This window comes from Oryzias latipes, chromosome 20, assembly GCF_002234675.1.
Source record: "Oryzias latipes chromosome 20, ASM223467v1".
NCBI classification, from domain to species: domain Eukaryota; kingdom Metazoa; phylum Chordata; class Actinopteri; order Beloniformes; family Adrianichthyidae; genus Oryzias; species Oryzias latipes.
Genome location: NC_019878.2, coordinates 4341985 through 4358816, shown reverse-complemented (window position 1 = coordinate 4358816; position 16832 = coordinate 4341985). Strand labels below are relative to the sequence as shown.

At 42.4% G+C, this 16832-nt stretch overlaps 1 protein-coding gene across 1 annotated transcript; it reads left to right on the top strand.

Moving 5' to 3' along the window:
• Window positions 1-1983: 1983 nt before the first annotated feature.
• Window positions 1984-15806, top strand: LOC101160114 (tomoregulin-1). The gene is made up of 10 exons (XM_004080826.4): window positions 1984-2593; window positions 7795-7904; window positions 8198-8327; window positions 8411-8437; window positions 8521-8611; window positions 8899-9047; window positions 11445-11492; window positions 11566-11686; window positions 11947-12108; window positions 14512-15806. Exons 1-10 carry the CDS (start codon window positions 2470-2472, stop codon window positions 14594-14596), a joined length of 1047 nt encoding a protein of 348 aa, XP_004080874.1. The 5' UTR covers window positions 1984-2469; the 3' UTR covers window positions 14597-15806.
• The last annotated feature ends 1026 nt before the right edge of the window (window positions 15807-16832 follow it).

The following is a 16832-nucleotide window of genomic DNA, read 5'->3' as shown; positions in this document are numbered from 1 at the left end:
GTGAGCTGGATCGATGATCGGCGCTGAGACCCAACGCCTCCTGAGGATTCAGATCACAAAACAAAGTGTCTGGGTTTAAGCTCTGCTTTAAGGATTTGTTCTTTAAGTGATGAAGATCTGCTCCTCTTCAGTTACGACCTTTGAAAATCCCTGCAGGGCAGGAGTGAAATACTTTACTCTAAATAAGGGAAATCAGATTCAGGATACTTGTCTTTATGCTACCTTAGCATAAAGACAAAATAAAACACAAATGCATCATTTGCTCTGAAAGAGGAGCCGTGAGTGGATGGCGCCCCCTTCTGGCTGGAATTTGTCAGTACTATTCCTTGCAATTAACAACTGCATAATAATTATTGATATCAACCTCTGTTCACATCTGATTCATGACTTTTCCGTGTTTTGTGTTTGCTCCTTTCATTTGCTGCATTGCTGTGGATCAAACCCTTCAAACCTCTGACAAGACTCTGGTTGAACTTAACAGGTGTCATGGCTCTGGTGTCTCCAAGAAGAACTCGTGCAGTTTCATCCAAAACTCTTGCTTATCTGCTCATTTCCAGAAACCCCTTTTATTTTGAAAGGTTTACCATCTCTCCAATGAACATTTAAAGGGCCTATACCAAGCTACGTTTACAGTAAACAATATCCATATATATGATAACATATGCACACAAAAGAACACATTTTTTATAAAATATGAGTTTTTCTCACATGCTACCTGGAAGTAAGATGACTCCATCTATGAAGCTCCGCCGTTCTCTCAGTGTGGGTGCCACCCATTTCATGACATCAACCTAGAGTCAGCTTCGCCAGCGTGTCTGCGTTTCACCCACGGAAACAAACAACATCCAAGCTTTTGCAAACATGGATGTGCATATTGTGCATATAAAAGGAAAATGTTTATGTTGTTCACTGAAAGTGGGTGTGTGTTTTAGCCGGGGCGGTCTGGCAGCACAGATTCATCCTGGAAGGGGCTGTTCTCACTTTGTGATGTCATAATGTGAGGACCAGCTCATTTTCGTGAACTGGGAGGGGCTGGTGCTCAGAGAGCAAGTTTTTAGAGGAATACTCAGAAAGGTGTGAACGGATCAAAATACCACTTTGGGGTTGTTTTTTGTGATTAATTAACATTATAATACACTTTAAAGCTCAGAAAATTGACTTAGTATGAAATGGGTATTTTAAATGCGAGAAATTGTATATTGGAAACAGTATTTGGGCTCAAAACATGTTCATTAATCAGGTTTGGAAAATATGTTTTTGCTTCAAAGTATTTCTGGTACAAAATAACAGGAAAATGTGTTTTAAAAGAGCAAAAGTATTCAGGTTTAATCAAAAACATAATGGAAACTCCATGACTGGAGTAAGAAAAGTAAAAGCTCTTTGTCAAAAGATCTAAATAGATTTTATTCAATAAAAATTATTATGGGCTGTCAAACATCAGCTGACAGACCGTCTATAGCTGTTACTAGTTGTTATTGTATAGACATCTTTGCCCCATCAATCCTCCCTAAGCTTCGTTCATTTAGTCTTTTAGTTTATGAGCTGACTGAATATCAGTGATTGATGAAGGAGACTAACATGCAGACCTGCACACTAACCCAAGTTGGGAGGTTTTTATCAAAACTCCAAGATATTTGCTGGGTTATTTTACATCAGGAACAAAACATATCAGGGAAAAACTATAAATTGGGGTAAAATGAAACCACTATGCTATGCTCCAAAAAGAAGATAGAGTTGCTCCAAAAAATCCAAACACATAACATGAATGACCCAATAATTGGTTTAAATAAATAACTCTTAGAAGTGTGGTGTGAGGACATTTTTATATTTTTTAATTAGAAATTGTTTTTCGTTTTGTTCTAATTATAATGAATTTGAGTTTTCTCCGCTGTCATGGATGCCCCCCTCCCCCGGCAGACATCCCGTAGGGAGTGCCAGGATGGGCCGCGTGGGTCTGAAGCAAAGCATGCAGGGAAATGTGCCTGTCTGTGGGAGTGGTCTCGTGCAGGTCACGTGCCACGGCCCTTTGTTGATGTGTTTCAGCAGAAAAAACTGAAAGAGTCCCGGTCAGAGGCAGCGGCCGTTCCGTCCAGTCTGCGCGGCGCTCACCGTCTCCTCTTCGGTCTGGATGCAGCAGGGAGCCGCTCCGGAGCTGCTGCGGTTCTGCTCGGGTTTCCCGGCCGGTTTGGGATCGAGGCGGCGGGGCTGGGGGATGGAGGCTGAGGCCGGGCTGTGAGCGGAGGGGTGGGGGTCGCTGCGTGGAGCCCCAGGCCGTGAGCTGCTTTGTTGTCCCGGGTCGCAGCCCTGCTCCCGGCTTTGTCCTCTTCGCTCCGGCATGGATCCGCGCCGCTGAGCGGGGGAGGGATCCGGGCCGCTCCGAAGGATTTGGTTCCATAGAAAGGGATTTTTCTGTCATTTCTTCCCGTTTGTTGTTCGTCTCCATTCATCCCCCCTCCCCATCAATCCATCATGGCTCCACCGCCCCGCTTCTCCGGGTTCTACTGTCTGCTGGTTCTGCTGCTCCTCCACGCCGCCCGGGGCTCCTTCCCCCGCGCCGGGGGATCGGACTGCGGCCCCGGGAAAGACTGCCCAGGTGAGCCCACGCGCGCGCGCGCCTGGTGAAGTTAGGTCAGAGATCCCGGCTCTGGTACCAGATTGGGTCCTGTTTCTGTTGTCATGGCGACTGTGCAGGGACTTTAAAAGGTCGTTATGACAACAGGGGTGCTAATAAGAGCATCTGTGAGGCCCAGCAGATGCTTTACCTGCCGTGGCCACCATGTTGCTCACAGACTTGTGAGCGCCAGCCTGCGCGCGGGCGCGTGTCAGTTCCTCCGTTCCTGGAGGTAATTACAGGCCGCGAGCTGCTTTGGCTTTGTGGGTCCGCGCGTGCAGCTGTGTGTGACCCCCTACACAAACCAACGAACAAGCGTTTGGAGCAGCCAGATGTTTCTCCTGATGTTGGTTGTGGTCCAGATCTGATGGCTGGTCGGCCTCCATCAGAGAACCCTTCCTGCTGAAGAGTCAGGAAAAACTCACACTGTTCTGTTCTTGTTTTGGTTCCTCTGAAAGTTCAAAATGATCCCGGAATCTATATAAAAATGTTTTCTAAAATAATACCAGTTCTTCGGTAAAGCACAAAAGTATCCACTACCTTCTCCAGAGAAGCTTTCTCTCTGCTGTGTCATCCTTTTTCTCTTCTCTGTACAGGTGTTTAGTTTGATGACAGATTTATCTGTCAACTTCACTCATCTCCGGCTGCCTTTGTTGTTACCGTGGGTGGACTCCTGCATCAAGGATGCAGTCAAAAATGGAAAGGGAAATAAATGGAGGCAGAAAAGTACATCAAAAAGATGAACTCTTAAGCTACGGACACACCAAACACTTGACGCACATTCAAGGATGCACTGAAACGCGGATTCTTGAATGCGGATTTAGCCCATGGTGTTCACACTGAAAAAGCAGAGATGGGCTTCTTCTTCTACTTTTTCTACCGTTTACTAGCCCATGTGCTCCACCTACAATTGGAAGAGGCTTGGTGTGAAATGTCAAAGCGGTACAATTTCGTGAATCTTGCTCCAGGCTTTTTCTTCTACAGCACCATTCTGATAAATGAAAGACTTGGTGTTAAAGAATTCCAGTCGGGCACCAACTGCAATTGCAAAATTTTTCCTTCATGATCAATTATCAAACGCTTGGCGCTTCCATAAATTCAAATGGACGCCATTCATATGTCACTACTAAGTCAGCGTCCCCGATTGGTCAAAGTTTAACCTGGTTTAACTTTCAACACATGTTTAGTGATCACATGTTTTCTACATAGACCTCGAAAACGGTCGTAGAAACCTGCGTAGCTATGCGTGAATGCAAACGTTTTGAACATGGAAGCCCATAATGCACTTATACATAGAGTTTTTATTGGAAGCGGTCGCTTGAACATGTGTCGCCGATGGCGGTGTGAACTTAACTTCAGGATTTTATGGCTGGATAAACAATAGCTTTTCAAGCCAAAATTATCTGACCCTTTAAACTAAAATAAATAAAATATAACAGAGTGTCATCAGCAAACAGACAAATGTTTCTATTTTTCATCACTTAAATTAGGCTTTTCTGAAGAATTCAAACACGTTACGATGCGTTGAACATTACTATATGAGTTTTAAAAGAATTAATGACAATATTAATAATCAATTTCATTTTTTTGGCACCTTTCTTGGAACCCAAGGTTGCAATACAGAAAATGGAGACAGAGTTAAAAAAAACACAGCAGCAAAAAACAAAACACAGCATTTTAAGAGGCTAGTGCATTTAGGTTTAACAATGTATGCATGTCAGAAAAGGTCAGTTTTAAGCCAGCTGGTGAAGAGAGGAACTGAACCAATGTAGTTCAGGCGGAAGGGAGTTCCAGAGCTGGGGGAATCCTCATGCAGGAGATGTTTGGAGTTGGAAGCAGCAGTCTAAATGGTTGTCTTCAAACCTTCCTCCTGAGATGGGTCCAAATTTGTTCCTCTTTTTCAGATCAGGTTTCATTTAGAGGTCTTCCCTCATCAGCATCAACCATCAAGGGCTGTCTGGACCAGAATCAGCTTTTTAATTGAGGCACAGATGTGAAATCTGGAATCTGGTCCTGTTTTTAAGTTCACAGATTGATCCCCACAGCTCATTTACATGCTTTTTTTCTTGATTGATTGTTTGATCTGACTGTTGTTCTGCAACTAGAGACCAACAAGCAAGAGAATCGATCTCCGGTTGTGCCAGCCTACGTTCCTCAAAACCCTTTGGTTTGGCAGGTGGCAGGTGCTTGAGCTTCCCTGAACTCTGGTTTGGATCAACCAAGAGAACTCTGGTCTTTTTGAGAACCATAGTCCACCAGTGTTCAGGTGCCGATGAATTTTGGTCCAGTTTGCTTCACTGCGAATGCTTTGTTTGTGTTGTTTGCCATTAGCACTAGTACTTTCCTGTGGTGTCATGTTTGCCACTTGGTGGTCAGGAGGTTTCCCCTTGGATTCCGTGACTTGTTCTTGTACGAGTGTTGTTCTTGCGCTCGGTGGGTTTGGCCCCTTGTTAAACACAGGTGTGGCTTGTGGAAATCAGTGAACAGACTCAACCTTTGCACCGTGTGATTGCGGTGAGACAAAGCTCATTGTACACGCTGCAAATGGCGTGTCGTTTAGGGCGCTTTGATACGGTCTTAGAAGGCCCAAAGTGCTTTACAGCCACATTCACCCATTCACACACACATTCACACACTGATGGCGGCGCCAAACTATAACCACTGGGAGCAATGGGAGGTTTAGTGTCTTGCCCAAGTACACTTCGACACATGGGCGGGCAGAGCGGGAACTGAACCTGCAATCTTATGATCCAATTCCGCTACCACTGCACTACAGCTGTCCATTGTGGAGTAGATGTTTCTCCTTCTGTGGTATTTTGACACAAATGTCTGATTAGGACTTGAGGAGATTCAGTAGTCTGTGTTTTCTGGACCATTGTGTGAGTTGGGTATGTGTTTGTGTCTCAGCCTGTTGTTTGCCTCCTGATAGTCTCTGCAGACTCATCTGACTCTGTAAACAAGCCGTAACTATAGCAACCGTAGCTTCAGGGACTCCTGAAACCCTCCAAAGGAAGACGAGGAGGAAGGAGCTGACAGGCTGACAGAAGAAAGATGTTTTCCTTCCCTTTGGAGGATGGGGCTGCTGTTTTCATGCTGACAGAAAGGGACCTTTTAGCGCTAGCGCTGCTTTACAGCCGAGTGCAAACCAAGCTGCTGGCAGACGCAACCCTGCAGCTGCGAGTGCGCCAGCAGGTGGATATGGTTGGTATTTACTAATTACAGGCAAGCTGAGGTCACGGCCCCTGTAATTACTGCCTCCAAATTGGCCGGCCGGCATGCTGACAACCAATCAGCTTCCATCAGCAAATTATAGGCCTGGACAATAGTGTGTGTGTGTGTGTGTGTGCGTGTGCTCCAGGATCTGATTTTAGACTTGGTTTCGTGAATAATCCGTAGAAACAAAAGCACAACTGTCTTAATTTCGGGGAATCTCAGTCACATGAACGATCGATGCTTGTTATATTAGCTATAAGAACCTAATTGAATAAATGTATTAACTTGTTTAAAGAAAACCGTACTGTGTGTATGAATTATTGACAAATTAATCTAAAATTGTCCTGAAAACCTTAATATTCAGAGCAGGTTTTAGGATCCTCAGTGTGATTCATTAATCGTGAAGCTGTTTTTTTGGGTCTGTATTTGCACCATTGACTGTATCTGAGAACTGGACTGAGTGAGAGTGATGTCACCCATAGAAAATTATTTACTTCTGCCTCCAACAAAATGAAGTAAGTTCAGTTGCTAATTTTCTTATTGTTGGAACAGGAAGTCATCAATAAGCAATGATTTTGTTTTGAGGTGGTCTTAGTCAATGTTTCTATGTCAGCCACTAGCACCAATCAGAAATGAGCTTGTTGGAAGTCCACACCACTACCACTTAGGGTAGGCTTAGGAGAATCTGTTGATCAAAAAATATCATTAAAAAATGAAAATTATCCAAAACATGTTATAAAAGGTAGCAGAGTAAGAACTGTTATTCTGACAAATAGAATGACTGAGTTATAGCGAGTTTTTTTTCTCTGTAGAAGTCTATAGCATTTTGGTTTCTTGGAGCCAGCGGGTGCTTCCTATTTGGAACACCAGAGGGGGAGGGGTAACTCAATCCAGTTCTTCTATATAGTCAATTGGCTGAACTCTGGGTCTTCAAACACTAAAACTAAATAACGAAACTAATACCGTCAGCAGGAAGAAAAAAGAAACTATGCTAACAGCCTTCCAAAAACTAACAAATAAAATCTCTTCCTTTGATTCGGTCGAAATGTCTGCATGTGTGCAGCTAAAGCCAAAAACTTTTAAGATTGTTTTAATATAAGTTGAACTGCTTTTTCCATATTTGATCTCCCAACCCTGAGGTTCAACAGCAACACGTTGTTACAAAGTTTAAATTGGATTCACCTAACATGTGTTTTTGAGAAACCCTTTTGTTTCTTACAAAAACAGCATTTTCTTTCGTTCTTTGAAGATGACATAGTTTTTTTTATCAACCTTTATTTCTTCGCTAACAATGAAAATCCATATTAGTCTAGGGCAGGGGTGTCAAACTCATTTCCACCGAGGGCCACATCAGTATAGCGGCTGTCCTCAAAGGGCCGGATATAACTTATACATGTAACTAAATGTAATGAAACATACATTTAACTACTCCTTAATGTTAAACAACTTATTTATTTATTTATTATAACTTTTGAAAGTGACAATTACAGTTGCATAGAAAACACATGTTTGCTTGTTATTCTAGCATAAATCCTTTTAAATTAGATTCTGTCAGGTTAGGTTATATTGACAGTGTTTCAGTCATAATTTATAGTTGCCCAATCCGATATTTCAAGGCAGATTCCCCCTAGATATGAATAAATACACACCAATTTTTATTTTTTATTTTAAGAAATCAAAAACTTTTATGCTCTCGGGGGCCACATAAAATGACATGGAGGGCCACATTTGGCCCCCGGGCCTTGAGTTTGACATATGTGGTCTAGGGTAACAAAACTGGCTTAATCATCAACGTAAATTGAGTGTTCAGCCTGAAAGCCTTCAATAATTCACTTTAATTGATTAAAAAGAAGCTATAAAGCTACATTTAAGGTCAACATAAAAAATAAAAATCAATTTTTTTACAATGCTTCAAAAGAATCTTGCTGTTGTTTACGGTTGATGGCAACATATTTGTCTGTCTGTTTCAGGCTTGTCAGAGAAGAAGAGCGACCTCCGGGTGTGCGACACCATAACATGTCGCTTTGGAGGAACCTGCCGGGAAAATGGAGCAGAGATCAAATGTGTCTGTCACTTCCAGGTGAGAACTTCACACATTCGCTTACAAACACTGAATGGATCTTCTCTGATGTCAACCATAGGTTTCTAAACACACAAATCAAAAGTCTGTATGTCTGTTTTAGGTGTCAAATTGGACTGTTCAAAAATGGAAATAAATGGGAAATTGTTCTCTACTGCTAGGAAGTATACAATACTTCCTTAAAACTGGCATATTTGTGACATCTGATGGTCAGGTTAACCCCCACCCACCCCCGTCCATAGAGGTAAACAATGGAAGTTTGGATGTGAGGAAAATGTGTGTTTGTGTTTTAGTGTCGAAAGGACTACAAGCCTGTGTGCGGCTCCAACAAAGACACGTACCAGAACGAGTGTTACCTGAGGAGAGCCGCGTGCAAGAAGCAGACAGCCATCAGCATCGTGTCCGAGGGACCCTGTTACCATGGTAACAAGACTCTTCCAACGCTTTCAGGAGGCTTTGTCAGAAACATTCCACCATCTCAACACGTGTCTTTGTGTGTTTGTCAGATGCTGGCTCGGGATCCGGAGATGGAGGTGAGCGGTTTGTTGTGTAGTTTGAGCCTTTAGGAAAATAAAAGCTGATGGAGAGCTGTGCTAACGCACTTTCTGTCTGTCAGACGATGAAGGGTCCGGCCGTGGAAAGAAAACCTCCAAATGCGGAAACTGCAAGTTTGGAGCCGAATGTGATGAAGACTCCGAGGACATGCTGTGAGCGCACAAACACCAACTACCATTCACCTCTTTAATGAAGCAAAAGCAGGAATATTTTCTTATCAGCATCATTCCTTTTGGTTTAAAACCTCAGTGCAACAGCAACCCTAGAATAATGACGCTGTTGTTGTTTCACTTTTCATCTGAACTCAAGGATTTTTCTTTTCAATTTTCATTTTCTCGTTTGAAAGTATTTGAATTGAACATAATATCCAGGTAACCTTCAGAATAAAAGCCTCTCCTTTAAGCGGTGCTGATTTTGTGTTCTCTGTGTGTGTGCGCAGCTGCATGTGCAACATTGTGTGCAATGGCCACACCAACAACCCTGTGTGCGGCAGCAATGGCGTCACGTACGACACGCCCTGCCACATGCGCGAGGCGTCCTGCCTCAAACAGCTGAAGATTGACATGAAGCACGTTGGACGCTGCCAAGGTGAGGAGCCAAACCACACTGGCATGTCTGCTCTCAACCATGAGGGGGTCGCCGGGGGGGGGGGGGGTTAGTTCATTTATACTGAATGATGACCTGACCTCAATCTGCAGATGCTCTGATTAATTCATCACCTGGAAGCAAAGACTCACGAACCACACTAAAAAGCTCCAACTAATCCCTCTGCTGCTCCACTTGAGTTTCCAAAAAACTACAGGAAAGACTTGATTGACCTGCTTTTACTGGAGGATCCCACATTTTCTCATGCTGGCCCTGAGTTTCTGCTGAATTCTGAGTCTGCCATTTCTTTGGCTTCGTGTTCCTCCGTCTGGTTGTTCCTAAAATGGCACAGAACCACATTTGATCAACAGCAAGAATGTTTTTTTCCATGGTTTTGAGGAGTAGGGACTCCTGAAATTCTTTATCTGACATCACTTCATGTGCACGGTCGTCCATGTGCACAAACTTTAGTAGATTTGATGAACTTTGAGGAAAACGTTTGAGGAGCTTTTGTCCACATTTGTTCACTAAACTGCATAAATGAGCCCTTTAGAAAGAAATCATAATTTTGTACCCCATTGACAGATAAGTAAAAATAAATCTTAGCAAGAATTCTTATTTAAAGAATGTTTTCACAAACTAAAATTATTTTGCTGTTAAAAATTTTTTTGGTAGACTGAAAAATTATGACAATTTTTCTTGAAAAGTCTTTTTACTTTCTTGAAATTCAGTTTTTACTTTTTTCTTTTCAGTTTTTACTTTTTTTTTCCACTGGTTTAAATCCTTGCTGGGACCTTTCTGTGTGGAGTTTGAATGCTAAATAAATGGTGTACACTTACGGTATACAGCACTTTTCTACCTTGATTTAGGGCCCAAAGTGCTTTACAAACACAGGACGCTTTGACACATTAGCAGGCAAGGCGGGAACCAAACCTGCGATGTTTCGGCCGACTGCTCTACCTCTGGACCACGGCCGCTCCCTGCATGTTCCAGTGCATGTGTGGGTTTCCTCTGGGCACTCCAGTTTCCTCCCCCATTCCAAAAACAAGCTTCATAGGTTGATGGGTATCTCTAATATCCCATCAGCTACAGACTGGTGAGCTCTTCAGGGTGAATCCCACCTTTACCCAACAGTAGTTGGGACATGTGACCCCCAAAGGAGAGACAGCTGGTTCTGAAGGTGGATGGATGGGTGGGTGAGTTGATTGGTGGATTGATCTGGAAAGACACCTAGAAACAACTAAGTCCTTAAATCTTTGGCAGTTAGGTTCTGGACCAATGCCGTTATGTTTTTAAGCTCAGACCATCAATGAATGAACCCCAGAGCCTAACTGCCGATGGTGGTTAAGTGCCAGACCCTGACATAGCATCACTCCACGTGGAGAAAGGGTAGAGGAGAGCTAGCAAACTGTTATCCATGAATTTAAAGGCAAATAGAATTCTGATTGGCTGAGAAGTAGGCGGGTAATTTAGCTATTTGAAGCATAATAGTGAGTGGCGTGTTAGGTGATGTAACAGCAGAAGTTCCTCTTTGAAATGACTCCAAAGCTTTCCCTAAGTTCAATAACAGATATAGTTGGAATATTTCATACTCATAAAACAAATAAACATGAAAATGTATTGTAAGACAAAAACATTTGTGAAAGAAACTAAGAGACCCCATCAGTGAGCCCTGTGGGACCTCACAATCAGAACTTTGATCCATTCACGGGGAGAACAAGCTCAGGATTTTAGAAGAACAATTTCATTGCGTCTGACAAGATTAAGCTGAGATTTGTAAAATATTTAAAATATTTCATTTCAAAGACGAAAAAACATGTAGCAATCACTTTTATTAGAAATTCTGTGTTTTTTTAGTCAGAAGTCTTCTGTTTGCGTGCGTCTCTTCCATCTCCTCACATTAGCTCGCATGAACACCCCTCACTGCTGGAGGAGGAGCGGTTTGCCCTGAGGAGGTGCAGCTTGGCCTCTGAGGAGCTGTGACCCAGAATCTGCACGAGAAGCTCATGAATGCTGCAGAGACTCTGGGACGCTCCTGTGTCTGTCAGAATGGCAGCGTCTCTGCTCGTGAACATGCGGGGACCCTCTGGCAGCGCCACAATGGAACCGTCTTTTAACCCCTATTTGTAGTCGGAGCAGATTTAATGAGCTTGGAGCGCCGTTTAAATATTTCAGAGAGGCGGTGCAGTGAAGCCGATCCAACTTTACGGCTCATTTCATCACAAACCTCAACTGCTCAAACAAACACAGCTGAAGCTACCTTTCAATGAGCTCTGCCTGATGCCTGGTTTGCCACGGCACTGTGGTCATGGCAAATTTAAGGAAAATGTGTCATGAGTTTTTGCAGTTTGTCTGTGAATTCTGAAACTCAAACCTGATCATCTTCTTCTGTGGTTTCAGATAAAAGCAGGAAGGACGACAGCATGAGGACCAAACCTGACATCTACGGTGAGCGTCCAACCTGAAAATCTGCACGCCGTGACAACGGCAACCAATCACAAGCCTGGATTCTTTTTTCTAGCTGTTATGAACCCTTCAGAGGGGGATGGGTTTCCAGATAACCCCGCCCCTTGTCCTGATGACTACGCCCAGTTCTGTGAACACGGCCAGTGTGAGATGAGACACAGCCTGCCCACCTGCAGGTAACATCTGTTCTGCTAAACCTGAGCTTTTAGGAAACCGAATTTCAGGGAAAAATGGGGGGGGGGGGGGGGGGGGGGGAGTTCAGTGTGAGGAAGATGCTTTTCTAAAATAACATATATTAAAATGCATTCATGGGCTCCTTCAATATGCCAGACCTGGGTTAAATGTAGATCTACATGCTTTAGAATAAAAGCCCAGCATTTTACTTTGGTAGGGTACAGGATGTGTTGTAAATCTGCCGTTGCTGTGTTTGTGTCAGGTGTGATGCGGCGTACGGCGGCCCCCAGTGCGACCAGCTGCTGGACTTCAACATTCTCTATGTGGTGCCCAGCGGTCAGAAGATGCACTACGTCCTCATCGCTGCCATCATCGGCGCTGTTCAGATCGCTGTGATCGTTGCCGTGGTGATGTGCTTCACCAGGTACTCGCATGGAAGCCGTACTGGCATCAGTGATGAGGGGAAACCTGATTGTACCAGGCAGAAGAGGATAAACTGATGAGTTGGAATGGACTGATGTGTCAGTGGCGTGTGTCAGCCAGCAGAGGGAGCTCTCGGTCTGACATAGGAGTGCTCTGGGGTCCTCAAACTCACACAATGTTTCCTTGAAGGAACAACAACTTTGCACAACAGAGAAATAACCCTTGTGCTATCCTAGGCACTCTAACATTGGGAGTTGGGTCATCTAGACCCCAAAAGACAGTGCGGTAAACTTTTTTTCTTCATTGATTTGTGATCTTCACTGGTGTCCATGGATTACATGAAATCTTTCCACCTTTATCCACCTTTGTCATGGTAGGGAGAACACGTCAATGTAAGGTTGGGGTCATAGGATAGCACAAGGGTTAAGACAAGGCAGATATCATAAACATGAAGGAGTGTGTGTCCTCACAGGTTCTGCCTCTGTCCCATACTTCTTTGACTTCTTCAGCTGAACAACTGTTTCTGTCCTCCTGTTATTTTCATATACAGAAATCATTAATTTATTTAGAGTTTCAGAAAACGATGACAGCAAATGCTTTATCAGACCATTTCTTTTCTGATTTCACAATGAAGATTCAGGCTATGTCTGAATTCACTCTACTCCATAACCTCTAGAGGACTGTCTATGGCCTGCCCTGGATTTTAACGCAATCCGTAGTAGTGTAATAGTGAATGAATTCGAACATAAGTCTTAATGCTCCATGTATAGCCACGCAACTCTGCCCCCATCTGTAAAATTACCAACAAAAAGGAGTTTTTCCTCTGACACAGAAAAGAGTTAGGGTCAGAGCTTAGCGGTCAGATGTTGGTCCTGAAGCAGAACCTGGAGTGAGACGAGCCGTGTGTGAAGAACTGCACCATCTGAAGAATCAAAAACCACAAACACATGCAGGGAGCACAGAACTGTTTTCTTTTTTAGATCACATTTGTTTTGTTGATCAGAGATCCTGAAGAAAAGGTTTTCTGACATTCTGCAAAAAGTAGTACACTTGAAATTTATTTTACAACGTAGACTTATACTTGAGTATAAGTATAGCAAGTAAACTATAGACCAGGGGCCGGCATCCTTTCAACACCAGTACGAGCCACAAAAAAAGACTGATTTGTATTTATGTTAGTGTTATAATAATTATAAATGAACTTGTGATTTTTTACATAGTTAAAACATAAAGAGGAAATCGTTTTTTTTTTCAAAATATGAAATAGTTTATAACTTTTTACAGAGGTTCACGTGACTTCCTGTCAAAAAGAAATATCCTGTGTCACAAAGGATCGTATCATTAAAATGTGATCGTATCGTAAGCATGTGATCGTATTATAAACATGTGATCGTATCATAAACGTGATCGTATCATAAGCATGTGATCGTATCATTAACATGTGATCGTATCATTGACATGTGATCGTATCATAAACATGTGATCGTATCATTAACATGTGATCGTATCATTAACATGTGATCGTATCATTGACATGTGATCGTATCATAAACATGTGATCGTATCATTAACATGTGATCGTATCATTAACATGTGATCGTATCATTGACATGTGATCGTATCATAAACATGTGATCGTATCATTAACATGTGATCGTATCATAAACATGTGATCGTATCATAAGCATGTGATCGTATCATAAACATGTGATCGTATCATAAGCATGTGATCGTATCATGAGCATGTGATCGTATCATGAGCATGTGATCGTATCATAAGCATGTGATCGTATCATAAACATGTGATCGTATCATAAGCATCTGTTCGTATAATTAACATGTGGTCGTATCATAAACATGTGATCGTATCATAAAGGTGAAAGTATTATAAGCATGTGATCGTATCATAAACATGTGATCGTATCATTAACATGTGATCGTATCATAAGGATGTGATCGTATCACAAACGTGATCGTATCATAAGCATGTGATCGTATCATAAACGTGATCGTATCATGAGCATGTAATCGTATCATGAGCATGTGATCGTATCATAAACATGTGATTGTATCATTAACGTGATCGTATCATAAACATGTGATCGTATCATAAGCATGTGATCGTATCATAAACATGTGATCGTATCATAAGCATGTGGCCGTATCACAAACGTGATTGTATCATTAACATGTGATTGTATTATTAACATGTGATCGTATCATAAAAAGGATCATGTCATAAACATAACACATTGTTAAAGTCAACTTTATTGTCAATTCTTCATATGTGCTCGACACAGAAGACGGCTACTGTGTCCTGTGATGTTCGGATTCTGGACCTGATTATCTGTGGAGTTTGCTGCTCCTTTCTCCCATCAGTGACGCTCTACTCTGTCTCCTGCAGGAGGTGCAACAAGGCGAAGCGCGGCCGCAGACAGAAGCAGCACCTGGGCCACTTTCCTTCAGGAACTTCCTCCAGGATGATGTAGTTTCTGCTCTTTTTATAAACTCCAGTTTTGGTACCGCACAGACTGACTGCAGTTTTTTATCGCCTCTCTGGTGCCTATTTACGTTTCCCTTCTTTAAAGCTGGATCTGACAGTTCTGAAGGGGCCTTATTTGGGTTCTGTTAGGTCTGGGTAGGCGACTCGATCCGGTCCATCCTCTCCGACAGGAACAGAACCTTCAACTGGCTTCCAGAGCTGTCTTTGATGTTCGCCCTGCGAAGGTCACCTTTTGAAGCTCAAACTCCACTTCTCTGGTCTGGATGATCCAAACCCATCAGCCAACCGATCAGCAACCCAAACAACCCAGGAAATTAGTGGTTCAGGTTTGAGGGCCAAAACAGATTTTATGTGGATTCCCAGGTGTTGCTGATATGATTATAGAAAGTTCTGGTTCGTCATCTACAGGACTGTGTCAGATTCTGGATCTGGATGTGTGTCATTGAAGAACATGTCTGGTTTCAGAGCTGGAACCAGCTGAGGCTGGAGGAAGCTGCTCCTCCTTTAGCCCAGATCCGGAGCATTGGCACACTTCTGCAGATATAGCCGAATGTGGCGTAAGGTTGATTCAGAACCCAGACGGGCCTCATCAGAACCTCACAGGAAAAAAAACATGAAACTCTCAAATCCTGATTGTTCATGATTCTCTACAAACTGAACCATAAACACGAAAATGAAACTTCCAGAGGATTCCAATGAAGCATTGCTGCTGGCTTTGCTTCGGCTCACCTCATTTGTCATTACGCCTTTGGCCCCCAGAGGGCGCTCTGGCAGGGCCGTGCTGGTTGCCTTTCACAGGGTGGAAGTCACGTCGTTTTTATTTGAGTGTTGGTTGTGGATGAAATGCACCTGAAAACCAAAATGCTGTTTTTTTACTGCTTCACAAACTGTACAGGTTAGAATGAGTTGTTGCTTTTTTCCCCCATGATGCCATAATGGAAATGCATTTCAGCAGGTTTTTGTTTTTTTTGGAGGAAGGGGGTGTGTTTTTTATTATGATGTGTATCGATGGTACGACTTGTTCCTGTTGGTTGTTGTTTCGTGGTAGAAGAAGTAGAAGGTCGGGGGTGGGGACGAGGGCGCCCATGCAGGAGTGCAGCCTGACCTCACCGTAGGTGTTGCGTACTGCATGATACCGTGATGTTGTTGTGTAGTCTGTGCTGTAGCCAAAGTAGAATTAAATTATGACATTTGAACCCCTGTGTCTTTGTCTCTGTTCATGAAATCCTAAACAAATGACATAAAGATTAGACTCATCTTCTCTTATTACTTTATGACACTTTGTATAATTTTTGGTACAGGCATTTCTGAGACCTCTCTCTCATTAGCATGATTCAAACTTTGCTTGTTTATAGCTTGGTTCATGTTTTCTGCCCTGTAGTTCATCATCGTTCCACTAGAGGCAGTAAAAGGGCTTTTCCTGCACATTTTCAAAATGGTTGCTTCCATTAAATCTCGAAAAAACACTTTTGGTGGAAAAATGTTTAGCTAATTTTTGAAATTTTATGGTAGGAATAACCCATGTATTATTTATTTTTAAATGAATACATGCTGTATTAAAAGAAAGCTAAATGTGTTAATTCTTTAACAATACAGTTACACCATGGTGAAAATGTGTGAAACAAACTTGAATCAGTGGGTAAAAAAATGTTTTTTTCCCCTAAACTTTCATGTCATTATTTTGGTAATTTAGCATTGCTGTGAGCAAACATCATCCAACGTATGTTAATTGATGTTATCTATAGTGATATTATGTCGTAAAAAAACGTTTTTTTTCTGCCTGACTTACAATGGTTTAAATACCATTTAAATAAAAATAATGATAATTTTCTGTCAATTCTTTGAGGTGGTCGGCTTTACGGTTAAACTGGATTTTTTTCTAAAAAAAAAAAAAAAGAGAGAGGAAAAGGGTCACAATGGAGGAGTAAAAGAGCCAGATGTGGCTCTGAGCCTCAGGTTGCAGACCCCTGATACAGACCAGGTATGTGTAGTGCAGGACGTATACCATCTCAACAGTTCTTCAGACTACATTGGAATAAGTTAAAAATACATACATAGTGTACAAAAATTTGTTTCAAGTCAACTGCTTCACCATAAGCATAGACTAAATATACTTGTAATACAGTTAAATAGACTACTTTTGATGAAGATCATGATGAAGTGTGACTTCATCCTCTGCAGACATGAGGAGTCTTCTTCGCCGTTTTTTTTTCTTGTTTCTC